Source organism: Chlamydotis macqueenii, chromosome 1, assembly GCF_036417535.1.
Source record: "Chlamydotis macqueenii isolate bChlMac1 chromosome 1, bChlMac1.mat, whole genome shotgun sequence".
In the NCBI taxonomy this organism is placed as follows: Eukaryota; Metazoa; Chordata; class Aves; order Otidiformes; family Otididae; genus Chlamydotis; species Chlamydotis macqueenii.
Window position 1 is genome coordinate 57461619 of NC_141556.1, and position 20039 is coordinate 57481657.

The window sequence follows — 20039 nt, forward strand, 5'->3', positions numbered from 1 at the left end:
TCCAGATACCAAATCTGCATATGAATTTGAACAGCTCCTTTTAGTACATGCCTAGATAGAGCACAATCATATAGCCTAGAATAAATTGGTTTTGCCACTCATAAAAAGCCAAAGAAGAGACTAACAAAAAAATCCATTCATTAGGAAAGGACTGAATTGAAAATCTCTTATAGTGTTCCTCAATATTCTTTATCAGAGGCTGCAACTGCCCGCCTTTTGCTGTCAAGAACACCAAAATGAACTTGCACACCTTTCAGCTTTAAAATGGTATTTATAAGGATTTAAATTCTGAAAAATACTAATTCATTTCACTGCAATTTCTGAATCAGCACTGTCCCATTAACCCAGCAGGAGGAATCAGCTGGCATAAACACAAAACTCTTTCTCATTATCTCTGTCAAATAATATAGCAAAGTCAGGAGAAAACACCCTACCTCACAGGTGACATAGCTGAACATACAGAATTTTTTGATGCCTGATCAGATGAACTGATCATAATGTTTTTGTAACTACAATACTCTTAACATACAAAAGGAAAGATTTATAGGAAGAAGGAATATTTTTTATTAGTACAGATTTTATATTTGAAAAAAAGAAACATGTTTTTTTTTTCGGAATGCAAGCCCACCTTCAGGTCTGAAACCAAAGCCTTTTACTGATCACAAAGTGGCAGCTCTGAACAAATGCTCTCACCTTGCACCACTTTCTTTACAGCAGAACCTGGAAAAAAATGGCTCTTCTTTCTCAACGTGGCTTATTACTCAGAAAAAAAAAAAACAAACAGAGAATAAATTACATAGTTATGATTAATTATGTCCCGCATAAACAGCCAATGGACTTAAAACGAAATCATATATTATTTTAACACTTAGACGTAGAAAAATCCCAGCAGATGGAGGCTTGTGCACCTTCACAGAGTTTCTTGCCTGTCATTTTCTGTTACCTGCCCTGCTCCCTTCCTCTCACGGCACCTTACAAGTCTTTGGGTTTTTTTTCAGTAATGTGTCTTCTTCCCCATGGTTTTCTACAGCCTACTTTATGTATCCCAGTAATGTTTCCTACTTACCCTTAGAATACACTGTGGTATACTGCACCTTAACATTAAGAAAGGTTTCCTGGACTTCAACCTTTTTTTTTTTCTTATTTTTTATTTACCCTTCTATTACTGTCTGGGTTTTTTTTTCAACTTAGTCAATACCTATTTTATGTCAGTAGCAGAAAGGTAGAGATACGAAAGCTCCTTGGTGACTCTTAGATCTATTTTATACACACACAAAAGTTCAACAAAATTGCTTTTAAGAATATGTTTTCTTTTCAAGATTTCCAAGCCTGTCTTCTTCTGATAGCATTTCATGCTGTTAAGTCTGCATTTCCTGCCACGAGTTTTGCCTCAGGCAATCTGGTATTATTGCAGGATGACTGTGATCTGTCACAGGATCATGAGGAGGCTAAATTGTTCATTGTGGATAAGCCAAAAAGTTTGAAAAACACCAAAGGGCAATATTTGGATTGTCTTTCATGCCAAATCTGTGAAGGCCATTGAGAAGGATATCGAGCTACTTTGCGTCTTTCTGTCACTGAAATCGGGAATCAAACTCCTTAACACCAATGTAGTATGAAGAAGCAGGCATTCTTCATTGCGGCACTGGATGCACGGGGGATTCTTCCACCTAGCATGCATGCCAGTCTGGAAATCTGGACAGAATATATTTAGTGATTTTAAGCATAATCATTAATAACTTTTGAAATACTAATACATAATCATCAGATTTTATAATCAGAAAATCATCAGAAATCTGATACATAATCATCAGATTTTGTAATAATCATTATAATATTCCCCACCCACTTGTGCATGCTCAGTCTTTTGAGTCGAGGGTTTTCTGGTGGTCTTGGGGGTCGTCAGAGTGCCCCGTCCTCAAATTCACTGGTGGAACCCCTCCTTAAAATCTCCATGGATGGTCTTGAGAACAGATCGTGGTGCTCCTTGATTTTCTGGCTCCAAAGTGATGGCTCAGGGCCTATCTCCACAGCTGGTGTTTGAGGCCTACCTTTGTTCTACCACCTTTCTTAATTACCCCAGACATGCTGGGCTGACTTCTAACAAACAAGATGTCGTAACAGTTCTTACACTCCCTGTTCCCTCTAAGGACAAATAGATTTCATACAAAATTTAACCCATGTGACTACAGTTCTATAATTAGCAAGAATCACCTCATATTGATATTTAACTTTCAAAAATTATATTATTCTAAATATTTATTAAGCATTTTATGTCATGTAACATTTCAACAGGTTGGACTGGAGGATGGAAAAGGAACTGGTGTTTATTTGTTTCTAGCTCTGAGGGTTCATTTTCATCAGACAGTTGCAACCTCTTTCAGTTACATGTAGCTTTGGTATTCATTAATATTTGCCCATTTAACGTATTTCTGTGATCCTCAAAGATTGCTGCCAGGAAAAGTAATCATCTGATTTCAGGTTTTTGAAAAGCTGAATAGCTTGCATTTTTGATACATCCTTTTCCTTGCCAGTGATGGATTCATCATCAGAAATAGGCTTTCCAGGTGTTGTCTTGCCTTCAGAAGGTTTCTTGACTTGGTGGTCTTCCTGACTAATATCTGTCTTCACACTGGATTTTAGGCTGTGGAAGCAATAGTCACCAACCTGGCAAAGGAAAATCGGCTCAGTGCTGTCAGGGTTTAACACCACCAAGTTACCCTCTGACACAGGCTGCTTTCTAGAAAGATCATTTCCCTTCTGTAAGACAGGCAAAGAAATCTTTGTGGGTTCTGAATGTCCAGGGAGACCTAAAGGGACCATAAGATAGTCTCCAAATGTATCCGGAGGCAATTCAAGAGAAGAGGTTGGTGCTTGACCTGAAACTGGGACCATGACACCACTTTTCCCAGGAGAAAACTCATGGCAAGAGTGGTCACTGGGAGGCTGGGGCTCCTGTGAGTCTCCAGGTAGCTCCCCAGCAGTGACAAGTGGTGGATTGGTGGAGTCAGGGGCTGATGGCAGTAACAGGCTCTCTGTGGTGATGTACTCCAAGGGGCACCGCTGAGGAGATGTGATGCAGCTAAGAGCCTTCGGAGATTTCTGCTCTTCTGTTCTCACTTTCATGCCTTTTCCACAGGCTGGTGGGGCCAATGAGACTTGTTTCTCATCGTCAAGGTGCTGCATCATTTCCTTCTGATCTGGGAGCAGGAAGGGCTGTGGAGGACCTGCTCCTGGCTGTTCTTGCCTCTGTGGAGCCTGGGGACTGTTTTCCTTTGGGAGGGTCACATACTGAAGGGAAACTGATTTCTCACGGATTCCCAATGGGTCCCCTGCCAGGGTGTGGTGCATATCAGGCTGGGAGGACATCATTGAGCTGTACAAGTATGGCCCATTGAAAGCAAAGGAGGAGATTGCTGTTTGGGAAGGAATACTTGCATCAGCACTGTTTCTCCTTGAAACAGGAAAGGAACGACCAGCAATCTGACTTGAGCCGACAACTAGGGCATGCTCTGGCTCATTTAAAGCGTGGTATGAGTTCTGTAGGTCCAGTGCAGCAGGGAAAACATCTGTCTTTTTAGCCTGCCCTTCAGGGGACTCTGCCAAAGTCTTCGTCTGCCTGAATGTGGGAAAGTTAAAAGTTGCTCATGAGAGATATTATTGTGGTAAACATCATTAAATCTAAAACAAGCTTAGTTGAAAACACACATAGCCACATATAGGGTTAGAAAAAATCTTTCTTGGAGAAGCAGGCTAACCCAGATAGCAAAAAAAAAAATTGTATCCCTCCCTCAAAAGCAATTTGTATAGGCTTTTTAGTGATAGAACATTTGATCATATCCTGCCATGATTTACGGAGCTCTTTGAGACTATCATCCACAGTGCCACTATAACATGCTGTTCACTCACCAATCCACAACTTGGAGGAAGCTAGCCTGCTCCATCTTCTCTGAAAGGTTGTATTTGTTGGAGTCCAGTTGGCTGCTTGTTGGCCACTTGCCTAAATGTGCTTTCTGAAAATGAAAAAGCAGAACATGACAAAAGAACAGTGTCTCACTGACAGTAGAATCAAGAATGATACATTCCTTGTGGACAAATAAACAAACAGGAGAGCCTACAGCATCTGGCAATAGGGATACAACTTCACCAGTGACAAGAAGGTGTGTTCTGTTCTTCAGAAGACAGTTACTTGAAACCCATCTTGCCTTACCACTGACCTAATTACAAGTACTCAGTGAGCTAACTAGGAAATATGCCCTCATAGACTTGTTATTTGTGAATAGACAAGGACTCATGGGAGATATGATGTTAGGTGGCTGTCTTGGCCACAGTGATCATGAAATTATGGAGTTTAAAATTTTCAGAGTAATGAGAAAAAGGACAGCACAGTGGCTTCCTTGGATTTCAAGAGTGCAAACTTTAAGCTATTCAGGGAGCCACTTAGTAGTGTCCCCTGTGAGTCTGCTGTTGAAGGCTTGGGAGTCCACAAGTGCTAGTCAATTTTTAAGAACAACCTCTTAAAAGTTCAGGAGCAGGCAATACCATTGTGTTATAAGTCAAGCAAGAGAGGTAGAAGACCAGCTTGGCTGAACAGGGAACTCTTCATGGAGCTCAAGAGGAAAAAGAAATTGTATGATCTCTAGAAGCAAGGCTAGGCTTTGCAGGAACATTACAGAGTTGTGGTTTGTGTACGTATGGAGAAAGACACAAAAGGCCAAAGCTCAATTAAGAGTTGAAGCTGGCCAGTGTTGTATCAGATAACAAGAAGGGCTTTTTAAAGTACGTTAATAGCAAGAGGAGGTCTAAAGAAAATGTTGGATCTATTACTTGTTGATGATGGTCACCTGACTAATAGGGATGAAGAAAAATAAGAGGCATTCAATGTAGTTTTTGTTTCAGTCTTTAATAATACAGATAGACCTTGGGCTGCCCAGTCCTCTGAGTTGGAAGACCATGAGTGCGGGAACAGTGACTTTCCATTTGTGCACACTGAAATTGTAAGGGACCAGCTGTATCAGCTGAATGTTCATAAGTCCATGGGATCTGAAGGGATTCATCCCTGATTACTGAAGGAGCTAGTGAATGTTACGGCAGGACCCCTCTTGATCATGTACCAAAGGTCTTGGAAGTCTGGGCAGGTTTCTGCTGCCTGAAAGCTAGCCAATGTTATTCCAATTAACAAGAAGGACATAAGGGAAGACTCAGGAAACTACAGATGTCAGTTAGTTAGTCTAACCTCAGTTCCTGGAAAAAAAATTATTGAGAGGATCATACTGGGTGCTATTGAAAGGCATTTAAAGCACAATGCAATCATCAGAGACAGTCAATGTGGGTCCACAAAGGGAAAGTCCTCTTTAACTAATTTGGTATCCTTCTATGATAAGGTCTCCTGCCTAGTGGATGAAGGGAAGGCAGTGGATGTAGGGTGGTTTTTTTTTCATTTTAGTAAGGCTTTTGATACTGTTCCTCATAGTATTCTCCTGGACAAGTTGTCCAGCTGTGAGATTAGCAGGTACTGCTGTGTGAAGAACTGGCTGAAGAGCAGAGCTCAGAGGGTTGTAGTGAATGGGGCTACATCTGGCTAGTGACCAGTCACCAGCGGTGTACCTCAGAGCTCAGTCCTAAGGCCAGTTCAATATTTTTATCAATGATCTGGATGAAGGAGATGAAGGCACCATTAGCAAGTTTGCAGATGATACCAAACTGGGAGGTGCTATTGATTTTCTTGAGTGACAAAAGGCCTTGCAGAGGGATCTAGATAGATTGCAGCATTGGGCAATGATTAATGGATTGAAATTATAACAAGTTCAAATGTTGGATTCTGCACCTGGGACAGAGTAACACTAGGTACTGCTCAACATGAGTCAGCAGTGTGCCCTGGCAGCCAAAATGGCAAAATGAATCCTGGGGTGCATCAAATACAGCAAAAAGAGCTAATCAAAAGAGGGGATTATCCCAATGTATTTAGCAATGGTGTGGTCTCACCTTGAGTACTGTGTGCAGTTCTGAGTCTCACAATTTAAGAAGGATTTTAAGGTACTCAAATGCATCCAGAAGAGGACAACAAAGCTGGGGAAAGGGCTGGGAGGAATCTCCTCTGACGACTGGCTAATGTTTGGGTTTGGCTTTATCTCATTTGGAGAAAAAGGGGCTGAGGGGCAACCTCATTGCTCCCTGCAGCTTCCTGAGGAGGAAAGTGGAGAGTGAGGTGCTAATCTCTTCTCCTGGGTATCCCGTGACAGGATGTGTGGGAATGATTCAAAGCTACAACAGGGCAGGTTTAGACTGGACATTAGAAAGCATTTATTTACGGAGAGAGTGGTCAAGCACTGGAAAAGGCTTCCTAGAGAGGTGGCCAATGACCCATCCCTGTCAGTATTTAAGAGGCATACGGACAAAGCTCTTAATAATATCCTTTAACTTTTGGTCAGCCCTGAAGTCATCAGGCAGTTGGACTTGATTATCATTGTAGGTCTCTTCCAAGTGAACTGTTCTGTTCCGTTCTGTTCTATTCTATGCTATGCTATGCTATTCTAATTTGATATTGTACAGGGGACAGGAGCTGCTCCATTAAAGAGCTCATACAGATGCTGCATGTTCCTACAACAATAAACATCAAAGCTACTCCTTTGTGCAGTGTCTACTCTTTTCCAGCACCATATGGAGACACTCTGGGCAATATTTCACATATAGGGGTATAATGACTGTCCATCTGTAACAGCTGAGCAGAGAAACAGAATTACTGGGATGTTTAGAAAACTTAGGATAAGATAATTCAGTGCAGGAATCAAATCTTTAAAAATCATGAAACTAAGACAGTGAGTGCTTGTGGATGAAGAAACAAAACTATTAGGGTGCTTCTTAGAGTGGGAAAAAGTTTCCAGTTTTTACTGTAGATATCAGGCAAAAGAAATTAACTTGAGACTTTAGTATAAGCATAACCAGATTGTCTTCTGGCAAAGAGAATCTATGCCTAGTCTTTGCCATCTATTTTAAAATTATGTATTAAATCAGATCATTATAATGAAAGTCCATTTTACAGCAACGTAACAAATGTGCAGTGGTTAACAAACATGTTAACTCCTTCACTCACACACAAATGTAGATACTGTAAGTGCTCATTCACCTCACACAAAGGTCATGTTGTAAATTATACTCATTGGATTACCATGTATCGATACTTACTGTAACCCATCCCATGAACATAGAACAGAATCAACTGTTATACAAAAATATGTGTGTCTGTGTGTGTGTGTTGGGGCAGGCATATTACTGAATTAGCTATTCTTCCAAGACTGAAAGAATACCAGCAAAATCTAGAGATACCTATAGCATCCTTTCCAGATGGGTTGGTTGGTTTGTTTGTTTGGTTGGTTTTTTTGAGGGAGAAAGGACACAGAAGGGAGGGAGGTTCTAGTTACATAGCTTTGACCAAATACTGTCTAAGTGTGTTCCTTGATTTCCAATAAAGAATTATTGTCCTGGTAACAGACAGGCAGGTGGTAACATTTATTCAAAATAAAAGTTCATTTAATAGGGCTACAACCCATTCTAAAAGCTCTGAATTAGTGTTGATTGCTATTTGGAGATGAATGAAAGCACCAGCTGATGAAGTTTGCTAATGACACTAGATTATTTCAGTCAGATAAAATTTTAAAGTAGTGAAAACTTTCTAGCTTGATTTTAAAACACAGTGATGCTGACAAGCACAACACAAAGAAGTTTACTAGTATAAATATAAGATCACAATTATGTTGAATATGACCAGAACTTCTCCTAAAAATAAGGCATAGACTAATGAAGATATCTGTTCATTGAGGACAAGGAGACAGAGAGAGTTCTTAAGATTATTCAAAGCCCTGAAAAAGAAAGAGAAATAATGAACCCTTCAAGGTTCAGTTTCCTCTTACCCCCAGGTAGCTCTGGATCAGGAGACTCTTGCTGGGGTTCGGAATCTTTTCCTCCCACATTTGCTTCTTCCTGCAACAACAACACAGCGTTTTCAAGATTTGCTTCTCAGTGTGCCTGCAAGCAGACAAGACTGCACCCCATACACTGTGCCGCTTCACACAGCCAGGCACCACCAAGGCCCTGGCACACCACCACCCAACTTTCATCCTTGCACAGACATGCACAAGGCTGCCCACACCAAGGCTCATCTCCACATAGACCTCTTCCTCATGGGGGACAAGAAGAGCCTCAGCCTTTATGCAGCCTACGTGGCCAACGTGCTGCCAAATCTCCTCGTCCCAACGCAAACCCACCTGAGGAGATACTTATAGCTGCAATAAGCAACTATTAGCAAAGTGATGATGACAGCTGGGAGCACCAAGTGGAGAAATACTGGAGGCAGAACTGAAACAGAGAAGAGAAAAATAGGTATCCAGCTGCAGAGTGGCTGCTTCCTGTAACAGGTTTTTCACTCTGGTCACTCTTCACACAAGCTGATCACAGAAATGTAGGTGGCAGGACAAGGGATAGGATCATGAGGCCTTCAAACTGTTGGGATACCCTCCAACATGGGACAGACCAAATGTGGCCTGAACAGCTTACTGATCAAAAGAGTTCATCCTTTCCTCCACTGATTCTTTTTTTTTTCCGACATCACAGTAAAAAATGTATGCTAATAAGAAAATGGTTAGGTACCTTACTCCACCATGAACAACAGGCATGTCTTCAGGCACCTTAGGTCTGCTTACTCTGTACAGTCCTGAAGAGATGGAGGTCTCAGAGATTTTCTAAGAAAGAGCTTCCTCTGCTCATTGCCACAAATGATCATTAAGAATATGCCAATTTGTTCCTGAGTACACTTATCTAAATTTGCCATTGGCTGGATGGCCGCACTCAGAGAGTGGTGGTCAACGGCTCAATGTCCAGGTGGAGACTGGTGATGAGTGGCGTCCCTCAGGGGTCTGTGTTCTGCCCAGCCCTGTTCAACATTTTTGTCAGCGACATGGACAGTGGGATAGAATGCACCCTCAGCAAGTTTGCCGACGACACCAAGCTGTGTGGTGCCATCAACACGCTGGAAGGGAGGGATACCATCCAGAGGGACCTTGACAGGCTAGAGAGGTGGGCCCGTGCCAACCTCATGAAGTTCAGCCAGGCCAAGTGCAAGGTCCTGCACCTGAGTCGTGGCAATCCCAGGCACAAATACAGGCTGGGCGGAGAATGGATCAAGAGCAGCCCTGAGGAGAGGGACTTGGGAGTGATGGTGGACGAGAAGCTCAACATGAGCAGGCAATGTGCCCTTGTAGCCCAGAAGGCCAACAGCATGCTGGGCTGCATCAAGAGGAGTGTGGTCAGCAGGTCGAGGGAGGTGATTCTCCCCCTCTAGTCTGCCCTGGTGAGACCCCACCTGGAGTACTGCCTCCAGTTCTGGAGCCCCCAACATAAGAAGGACATGGACCAGTTGGAGAGGGTCCAGAGGAGGGCCACAAAGACGCTAAGAGGGCTGGAGCACCTTTCCTATGAGGAAAAGGCTGAGAAAGTTGTGGCTATTCAGCCTGGAAAAGAGGAGGCTCTGGGGAGACCTTATAGCAGTCTTCCAGTACCTCAAGGAGGCCTACAGGAAACATGGGTAGAGACTGTTCAGTAGGGCCTACTGTGACAGGACTAGAGGCAATGGTTTTAAAATGGAGGGAGGTAGATTTAGCTTAGATATTAGGAAAAAATTTTTTACAATGAGGGTTGTAGAGCACAGGCACACGTTGCCCAGAGAGGTGGTGGATGCCTCATCCCTGGAGACATTCAAGGCCAGGTTGGATGAGGCTCTGAGCAACCTGATCTAGTTGGGGATGTCCCTGCTCCTTGCAGGGGCGTTGGACTAGATGACCTTTGAAGGTCCCTTCCAACCCTAACCATTCTATGATTCTATATTCCTTTGGGCACAAGACCATATGATAGCAGACATTCTGCCTTTATGTTTTTTTTCACAAGCATATGTAAAAGTTCCTATCTCCAGTAGGCTGTGTGTGTTTTCCACAGCCCTATAGTCACTTTGCAAATATAAAAGACTGATAGGGTGTATTCTGTCCTGCAGAGAGGACAGCCACCTTGTTAAACAACCTCAGCTAGCTCATGGCTGGACCTAACTTCAGCCCCAGCTGAGAGAACATGTTTTTCTATGGAGGCATTTCAGCCATTAACTGTCCACAAAACCTTACAGAAGTAGTCTGCAATACAAGTACCAGTCTCAGTCTTCCAGGTGAACTCCTCACTCCATTCACTCCAAGGCCCTTTGTAGTCCGAAGGGGCATTCACCCTTGCACGCATTTTCCCCCTATATTCTGTAGATGATTCCAGCATCTGAAGGGTAAAGATGAAGGGAGGTTCATCGTTGCTGATATTTAACTTCTGGACAGTCTAGGGAGAAGAAAGAAGCAGAAATGATGAAGATGAGAGGAACTGTCTTTCCCATTTGCCCAGCAAAGGGAAATCCAGGATTCGGGCACGTTCAAAGACTTACCTTTTCGTATTGGTTGTTTTTCCAGTACTCAACTTGGTATCTCTGTTTTATGAAGTCATATTTTAAACTGTGTTTTTTCCACCTCAGTTCATACTCTTGGCTGTTGGTCATTGTTACAGACACATTTGCAGGTGGCAGCACCTTAACTGGAACACACAGAATGTCTCAGAGTACTTATCAAGATACTGGTCCAGCGCTCACTTTCACCACTGTGAATAGTTTCCAGAGACTAAAAACAATGTTGTTTTATGCAATGTAAGAGGTCTCAGCATTTCAACACTCCTTGTTGCTCTGCAACTTCATTTTCTAGTCAAATACAATAAACCAGTAGACCGTTAAATAACAGAAAATCCCTGTCCATTACTATTGACAGCACTCCGTGTACAGAAAAATAATAAAGCAATATTTGAAACATCCGTAGTGGTCCACCAGATTTCCAGAGATTTTTAGCTCTTTTGCAGTTACTATCTGATATTTTCATACAATGCAGGAGCTCTCCCAGCTTTAGTCTATGAAAAGCAGCACCAGTACCCCTAGATGCAAGCAGGCAAAGATGACCCACCTCACTCAGCAGATGAGTCCTACCTTATCCAGTGCTGCAGGGACCGCTGCACAAACCCACAAGAGCTCCACTGGCTTCTTGAGAACTCACATAGTGACACACTCCCTAGAAACATCTCTCACCACAGCTCCCTGCCACCTGGGACATCCGTGAAGGTCAATCACGGAGATGTCAGCAGGGTGACAGTCACTCAGTGAGGAGCTGTAAGTCACAACCTGAATTTCTGCACAGTAGTTTCCACCACTGCCACCTTCCTCAAAGTAACTGAGGAACTGAGTGCCACTGAGGAACTCCACACCTACAAGCCACCCCTCTCACACCTCTAACCTGACACAGCGCCCAGTCTCTTTCTTCATCAGTCTTGGTCTCTTCCTCTTCCCACTCATTTTCCCTCACCACAGCTGTCCTCAGCTCGACTTGCCCAGCCAGGGCACCTCTCCAGGAAACAACCAGCAGAACCAAGAAACAACACAGCAACTCACTGTTCTTCCAGGGTTCAATCAGTTTCTCCTCCGTCTTGGCCCGGACAGACACGTGGTACTGCCTCTGACTGCTGGAGTTGCTAACAGGGATCTCACAGCTCTGGACCACATATGGGACATGGGGCAAAGCCTGCTCATGCACAGGAGAGCACTCCTCTTCTCTATTGGGAGAAAAAGAGGCTGTGCTGAGATCAGGGGGAACGGGACAGAGCAGAAACACCATGGGAAAGGTGCAGGCATGCTGCCATGGGCTGAACACATACGCCGATGCTGGAGTGGCCCTGAAGAACAAGCCAAAGAGGACAGAGGTGACGATCGCTTTCTTCACTTCCCAGCTGCATGTCAGACGATCTGCACCATTGAAGAGGCAGCGGAGGTTCTTGGGCTGAAGGTCACCTTCAGAGAAGATGAGAGCAAGCTAAATGACAGGAAAGTTTTGGCATCTCAGCCAGCGCTTCCACTGCTGCATGGTCCCGCTCCATCCCACGCTACCTTCTGGAGTCTCCCACGACACCTCTGTGCTCCACTTGCTGTACTGCCTCGAGGAGCCACTTGCTTGCCCCGGTCTGGCTCGCACATGGGCAACGTAGCTGCTCCCTGGGACAAGGTTCTTGTGGCTGAGATGGCAACGAGTGGTGTTGGAGAGCAAGAGTGAGGCAGCTTGCTGTTGTTGGGGGAAAGCAGGGAAAGCAGGGAGGGAGGAAATTGGGGAGTTGGAGAATGGAGAAGAGGGGAGAGGGAGAACAGGGAATGAGTGAGAGGAGGTGACTGCCAGGTGGCATCTCCCAGCAGTCCCCTGCATGTGATGGTCCGTGCATCTCCTGCTGTGCAGTGCTCCTTGTTTCCATACTAGAGGGGCTTCATTGTGCATGCTGCCAGCATGGCCCAAGAAGGATAAGACAGAGGCACTGTTGGGTACAATCTGCCCCAGAAGGTGGGCCAGCTCCTGCCGCCTGCAGAGCCCCAGTTGTCTTCAGCACAAGCTACACAAGTTCACAACACTGCTTAATGCAGAATTTTGCATGACTCTGGCCAAAATATCAGGCTGACAGATACAGATATCAGGCTGTTCAGGTACAGAACAGAAACATGCAGATCTAGGGAAACAATAGGGCAAAGGATAAGGATTCTCAAAACCTAAAAAAAAATTATCAAAACATATCCTTCTGGAAGGGGAAGCAGCTTCAAATGTATTTTGCCATTTTCCCACATGAACCCCCAGGCTCCTGTTGGAATGTGCTTTAGTTCCATCTGGGAGGGATTCAGGGCAAAATTAATTCCAGCTCAAAACCAAGTGCAGTGCTTTTTTTACAGTGAAGAACAGATCTTTGCATTCAATTCAAGACAAATGGTATTTCACTGGACAAGTCACTTGCAAATAGAAAAAGAGACCCTTCCGCCTGACCTGAAACAACATCTGTTGCATCTCCTCATAGTGCCTGAGGACAGAGAGGCCATTCATTTGCACAGCTTTTGTCACAGAATCTCAACTGCCCAAAAAGGGTGCAGCTTGAACCAGGGCAGCCCAGCTCCTCCACTCTTACCTCCCAGGACTCCCACTTCCTCTTATAAGTGACTTCATACTCCAGTGCATCGCCCAGCCCTTGGCTTCCATCAGGTGCTTTCCAGGTCAGCAAGAAGTCTCCTGATCTCATCAAGCTGACTGAGAGGTTTTGAGGTGGGAGGGTCTGAACTGGAAGGTGAAGGTACAACCCATGAGAGGAGATAGTGAGGACAGGGACATGAAGAAGGGAAGGAAATACCTAGGTAAGCTTCCCCATTTCCAGAGCATCTTACCCCTGCCACACCAAGTAGCTCCTGCTTGAGTCCCACTTCCAGGTCCAGCTGCTCCCAGAAAGTTGGCCACCCCCCTCCCTGTCCCATCCTCTCAATGTGGAACTCTTTGGCAGTTTCCAAAATGGAAGTGGAATTCACTTCCTGACTGATTGGCAAATACTTTCTCAAAGATCCTTGATATTCATTGGAAAATGAGAATTTGATATTTAATGCTTACCATTTTGGAAAAGATCAACATTTAGTTCTGCTTGAAGCATCTTGTTCGATTTGAAGCCGTAAGAAACATTTACCCCCATTCCAAAATTGTCTGTAGTGTTGCGACAAACCCAGTGCACATAGGTGTCCAGAGCCTCATGTAAGTCATTTTTTGTCTGGCGTTCGCAAATCATCTCCTTGTTCTCCCTGTGTATACAGAAAATTATCTATAAAGATCTGATTTGGAGACCTATAGTTAATGCAAAATTAAATGCCTAAAATCAATTCCATCCCATTCTGTTGTTATAACTTATCTCCTCTTCTCACTGTACCTGTTTTGCCTCAGTTAATATAACAAACAATTTTAACACTAGGATTTTTATCAAATGCCTTCCCATTTCAAAGTTGTGCAGCAGGATGTTATACTTTGGTACCAATCTTTTTTTGTTAGTTTTTAGTTTAACTCTACATAATTTCATTTTTTTAATGTGAAAAATAGTATGATGAAAAATAATGTCATGAAAATGCACATTTCACTCAGAGTGAAAGACGATCCTTAGCTTCTTGAAGACATTCATTTTGCAGTCTCAGAAGGATACTTTAAAAAAAATTTCTCCAACCAAAATGTATTTCTGTATCCTTAGTGGTTCTGTTCTGTCAAGGGACCTTACATATTCATTAAAGATTTCATCCACAATGTTCATCATCCTTTTAGATAGCCTTTCCCCAGGCCAAGGAGTATCATGAAAATTAGAAATAATATTTTAAACTAGACAAGAGAGCATAAGCTTTGTGTGCTTGCAGTAGTCTGAGCTGCTGGGGAGATGTGTTGCTTCTCTTTATACTCTCTGGAATTTTGTTTGTGCTTATGATGTCATGACCAGTATAAAACATTGTTCCAGTTCAGATGAGAAATATTAAGTTGTGAATATGTAAGGCCAAATACTGTCTTTCAGGATAGAATGGAGTCTCCTAGCCAACTATATGTCAGCAAGCATTATTCAGCACTATCGCTATTTTTTAAAGTCGAGTATTAGCAAGGAAACCAGGGATATTCCTGAAGTATGGATGGGACTGACCATACGTGTGTGTACTCTTAAACAAAAGGGTCAATCCAAGGGCTGTGAAGTCCTGAAGATATTTCTATCTACTCACCAGCATTACCTTGCAGTTTGGGATTGAGTCAACTATTCTTCATCTATGAGCTGACCTTTTATAATTGTTAGCCATTTTTATTTCAGCTGTGTGACTGTCCACACTTAATACCTGCTTGTCTGATTAGTTCACTTCAGTCACGTTTCCTGTGTGACCCCCACGCTCCATCATGTAACAATGTTCCAGAGAATCCTCCAAAGGTACAAGTAATTCTATATCATCTTTTCCCAGAAGCATTAGCTTTAAGGTCCTGTTCCAAAGACCTTCCACTGATTTCAGCTGCTTTTAGGTCTATTAATTCTCTCTTCTTTACAATAAAATCAGTAGTTCTTTCCTTCCTGTATCCCCCGAATCTAATTAAATTTCTTCTCAGCTTTCCATCTTTGTCTTTCTCTCTCCCTTGACTGTTCCTCCCTCTCTGTCATTCTTATCCTCACAGTTGATCCAGTCTGGTGATTCAGTTCCCTTTTCATTCGGAAACAGATGTATCAGAGAGATACTGTCATAAACTGACTAGTATCTCTGGGAGGAAAAGTGGTAGCACAGATGAACTTACCAGTCTTCTCTATCTCACAAACACAGAGTCTATATATGTTTCCCAGAAGTAATCAAAACCATACTCTCAGTGATGCTCCTAAATGAGCAAAATAAATGGGAGGATATCTCCTCCCTTTTAGGTTTATAAACAACACTCTGGCTCACACTTGTTCTGACACCATCTTCTCCACCCCATTAACAGCAACCTATATGCCCCATCTTATTTCGTATCTATGATCCCACAACAAAATTATGGGAAAATAATTGTAAAGGTGATAAAAGTAACTCCACTAGCACACCTTATTCAATCCTCCCTTCCCAGAAGAGGCCTCAGAAGCAGGCACAACTTTTACTTTAACCCAATGACAGAAGGAGGTGGTTATGCTTTCTGAAAACCTGGCTGCTGGTCCCTTTGGTTCCATGTTGTGGCCAGTTTCCCTCTGGACTTTTATCTAGCACAGTACATTTCAGGTACTTACATGATGATATCATTCCTTTGGTAAAGAATCATACCAATGAGGTCATGAGCCTCTGAGCGTTCCATCCATGTGCAAGTCGTCTGTGAGCTGTAGTCGTTGTAGCAGCTCAAGCTCTTCATAGGGATACTCTCTGAGAAAGGAATTTGGGTAGAAAAGATGCAGTGATTACAAACATAAATAGTGAGAGATAGCAGGTACAGTGATTCTGCCAGCAGAGTTGGGAAGGTATTGATAACCATATTCTCCTCATGGCACTAAAAAATTACTCTTGGTGAAAATATGTACAGTTGTGGCCATTCTGCGCATCTCCACAATAAGTAAGTGTCCAAACCAAGCTACAAGTAACAACAATGAAGTGAGACCTTTGTGCCTGCAAGGCACATAATTTCAGCCAAGGTTTCAAACACTGTTTCCAGCAATTAGTAGATACCATGGTCAGCAAGTACATTGTGATCATTTCGTCTTTGTGTATTGCTGTATGTGACTTATTTGCCACTAACTAGTAAAGGTTATGACACTACAAAGGTATATTTAAAAGTTAGATGCCCTGGGAAGAATATTGTTATGACTCAGAATGCCCAAACTAATTTTTTGGAACTAGAATTATGACCCAGAAATGTCCGTAAAGGATAACTTTTTTTTTCTTAACCTCACAACTGTGAACTGGGAAAATACAGGCTACCACTGGTACATTCACTACAAAGGAAGTTGCTTTCTTCTTCTTTATTTCCTCTGAAGGTAATATCTGTGCTGCAGTATTGGGATATGACCTTCAGATGACAGAGATTTCAGCATGGAAACAAGAGTGTGCTCTCTCAAATAATTTTTTTTTTTGTGATGAGAACTACTATCAGCTTGGTTGAGGGGCTTTTTACAGGCAAAAAAAAACCCATCAGAAAAGTATGATGGTGTCTTAGCTAGCAGGCATAACAGGGACTTTACTTTGATTTTCTACTGGAAACCAGTGCAAAGTAAGTTTTATGGCATTCATTGCACAACCAGAAAATGGAACATCCTACATAGAAAGGGATCATCTGAATGTAAGGCTAAAGCTTGGAATGTCAAGAAACCACTCTGACCTACACTGTAATACATTTTCCCTCAGACATCTCAAAGAGAGATGTCCTGCAACTGGCACTGGGCCAGGCAGTGTAACTCCCCCACTGCCGTGGAACTCAGGCATTGACATCTGTCTTGGAAAAGTTGAATGTCCATGAGGCACACCTTCTGACAACACTTTTATGCTGAGATGTTTAGGATGGGTACAGGCTTAGTCTTGATACAGACAGTGCACTGGCTCTCCCTGGGACATACTTGCCATTCCCATTCTGGGGAGGGGAGGGGAGAGGAGAAAGAGAAAAAGAGGGAAAGAGGGAAAGAGGGAAAGAGAAAAAGAAAGAAAGAAAGAGAGAGAAAGACAGAAAGAGAGAGAGAGAGAAAGAGAGAGAGAAAGAGAAAGAAAGAAAGAAAGAAAGAAAGAAAGAAAGAGAGAAAAAGAAAGAAAGAAAGAGAAAGAAAGAGAAAGAAAGAAAGAGAGAAAGAAAGGGAAGGAAGGAAGGAAGAAAGAAAGAAAGAAAGAAAGAAAGAAAGAAAGAAAAGTAGCTCTTATTGCATCAGAAAAGGAAAGACATTAAACTCAGAAACACAAGCAGTAGATATGGCAGATGGTCTCTTTATCTGTAAGCAATTCCACAAGAAGAAAGTCAGGTCATCTGGATGTTGCTGTTGGTAGCCCCCACACATCCCTCCGCCCCCCCCCCCCCATCTTGTGTCTGTCCACTTGTCTCTACTCCTGTACACTACCATCTGAATCACACAACCCTTCATTTTCCTATGTTGTCACTATCAGGGTCTATTCCTCCTTTCTATTAACCAGTCAGCTTGTTCATCTCATCCATTTGTCTGGTATTTCACCTGTCTATACCACAGAACTGATTTGTCTGCATATGCATCTGCTACACACTGGTTTTGATCAAGATGTCTGTTCTCCTACAATATAGAAGATGGTGGCAGAAAGAAGCGGAAAAGCAAGCAGAAAATTAGGAAGAACATCAGCTGAAAGAAGGAGACAGATACAAAAAGAAAGGCAATCATGGAAGGATAAAGGGGAACATGAATTTCAAACTCACCTCGAATGGTCTGGACACTGAAGACCAAACATAGATTCAGCAGAAGGATGAAAATCTCTTTCATGATCATACCGTCCTTTGCACACAAATTTGATCCTAATTCAGAAGATAATTGTTTTCATTGCCCTCTGGCTACTCTCTTGCTCTGCTTATTGTGAAGCTTCTTCTTTTCATTTCAAATAAAGAGAAGTAAAACTGAATTAGGGAACTTCTTTAGGCTTCCTGTTGGAGTGACATTCAGAAAGAACTTCTACCAAGTATTGTAGGAGAAAGTCTGCGCCTTCTTATTGTGTGAGTTTGCAATAAGAGCAAAGAAAGAAGAATTAAATGCACATTTCCAAGGAAGTGAAAGGATTCTTTCAGCTGAGTAGCAACAAGAAACAATTCTAATCTGTGAAGAGAACTCAGCCTTCAAATTAATTCCTCCTGTTGCTCTTCATGCTCAAAGCCTTCCTGATGAACCACAATGGTGTTCTGTTTCTTACCTTTCCTTAAAAATATGATCCCCAACCACATAGCTCCTGGGAGCTACAGGGGTTGAATTTCTATATTCATTCACTTTCAGATTTCTCTTCAACATATTACTTTTCCAGCTGCTCCCCAAAGAAGTAGAAAATTGTAGAAAGAATACAAAAGAAACTATTTATCTCTTTTTTTTTTTTTAATGATTGTTGAGATTGAGAGTAAATTAAGTGGTTCAAAGACCACAGACTATATTGTTCAACAGTGGAATTCAAGTCCTTTCGGTCATCTCTCATTGGTCTCTCAAAAGTATAATAAACTCCCCTACTGAAGTATGTTACAGAGCTGAAACTCTTTTCTACTTTAGGGGAATATGGAAAAAACTCCTTTTAAATTCCTATTGGCTTTCACATTCCTGAATGACACTTCATGACACCAGAAACAGCTGGCTGAGCCCTTGAATAATCATTACAGCTAAGGAATACCTTAATAACTCACAAGCCCTTGTATGAGAGCAGACTCTCTGCCATTTTTCTTTGCCCAGAGAGGAAGGAGTTCCCTTACCTGGATCCAGAGCTGTTCGTGAGGCAGATGATTCAACCTGATGGGTGACTCCCTGTCCAGCCTCCCCCCACAGCACCAGAATCCTCTGATACAGAAACCACCAAAACCACACTTCCCTAGAACTGGAGACAGAAGGTATACACCAACCACAGGATTTTTTTGGCAAGTAAGTCTTCAAAATAACTGCTATATCTTCCATGCACCTGAAATGCCACTTTCAAAGAAGCAGATCACGCCCTTTCAGTGAAATTCTGTGTAGTTGCCTGTAAAATAGGAAGTCTGTACTTCCTATTTTAGCCCCAGAAGCACTTACACAAATGGAACTGTTTAAAGGGAAGGGAGGGGAAGGAAGTTGGTCATTACAAATCTGCATATGAACAATTACCAGATCAGGTGACTAATGCATTTTCAGAAAAAAAAAGACGATTGACGGCAGCAGAAGTGAGAGGGACTAAGAAATAACTCTTTGGTTTTTACGCCAGTGCTGTTTCTTGATTTACTCTAGGCTAGACAATCTTCAAGGCAGGGATCATTCTGAACTTTATGTTTATATGTACATATATATTGGGAGGGGTGAGGTGGAGAAAAAACAACCTTTATCTCTGTAACCCTTTAATTTGAGTAATATTTTAAAAAAATAAGTTTTACCAATTTCAACAACTATTAATAATAAATTCTAAGTATTATAGTACATAAAGGAAACAAAAGAAAAGTGGTGAGAAGAGTTGGTCTGAAGTTATCCTACATCCAAGGCAGCCACACAGTTTTGCATACAGCTTTCAAACTTAGCTCAGTAGCCTTCAATAATAAGATCTGTAGGAAAGTTAGGTAGCCATAAGGGAAAGACACACTCAGGTTTGTGCTTTCAGAGGTAAACTACAGGGGACTAAGATGAGTCCCCAGATACAGAATATAACTGCCTGTCTGTCCTGCACTGCTACTACACCCTGTAGTACTGACCAAAACCATGTAGTACTGACCACAGTTAGGGTCTCACAAGAACTACATCAATATACAAGGGAAAAATGTTTACTGTAAATAAGAGGAATGTACAAAGCAAAGAGAACATGAGAGTATTTAAGGAAATAATGTGTTGGGACTATCAGGAGCTATGTGTTTAAAACCCGCAGACAAGGGGAATATGCAACTACTTTGCTGGATACACAGAATTTACTTTGCATTACAGTATAAAGGCAGAAAGGAATTCTT

The 20039-nt window shown here is 42.4% G+C and overlaps 1 protein-coding gene across 3 annotated transcripts; it reads right to left on the bottom strand.

The window, feature by feature from the left end:
* Nucleotides 1-833: 833 nt before the first annotated feature.
* LOC104474531 (colony stimulating factor 2 receptor subunit beta) lies at nt 834-19088 on the bottom strand. 3 transcript variants are annotated; one of them, XM_086753527.1, is made up of 14 exons: nt 18831-19088; nt 17805-17970; nt 15676-15805; nt 13527-13711; nt 13057-13205; nt 12005-12176; nt 11776-11908; nt 11513-11673; nt 10469-10614; nt 10191-10365; nt 8265-8355; nt 7911-7980; nt 3910-4013; nt 834-3619 (listed from the first exon to the last, which is right to left on the bottom strand). In XM_086753527.1, exons 2-14 carry the CDS (start codon nt 17872-17874, stop codon nt 2422-2424), a joined length of 2784 nt encoding a protein of 927 aa, XP_086609653.1. In that variant the 5' UTR covers nt 17875-17970; nt 18831-19088; the 3' UTR covers nt 834-2421. The 3 variants fall into 3 exon arrangements, with proteins under 3 accessions (XP_086609653.1, XP_086609641.1, XP_086609648.1); XM_086753515.1 differs by having other exon boundaries at nt 11513-11908; XM_086753522.1 differs by having other exon boundaries at nt 11513-11908; nt 17805-18026.
* Between the last annotated feature and the right edge of the window lie 951 nt (nt 19089-20039).

Coding starts and splice junctions, on each gene's coding strand:
- LOC104474531 (XM_086753515.1), bottom strand. CDS start 17,874: ATGATCATGAAAGAGATTTTCATCCTTCTGCTGAATCTATGTTTGGTC. Junction 7,981..8,264: donor AGCTATAAGTATCTCCTCAG/GTGGGTTTGCGT, acceptor TTGTTGTTGCAG/GAAGAAGCAAATGTGGGAGG. Junction 4,014..7,910: donor TGATCCAGAGCTACCTGGGG/GTAAGAGGAAAC, acceptor TTTCATTTTCAG/AAAGCACATTTAGGCAAGTG.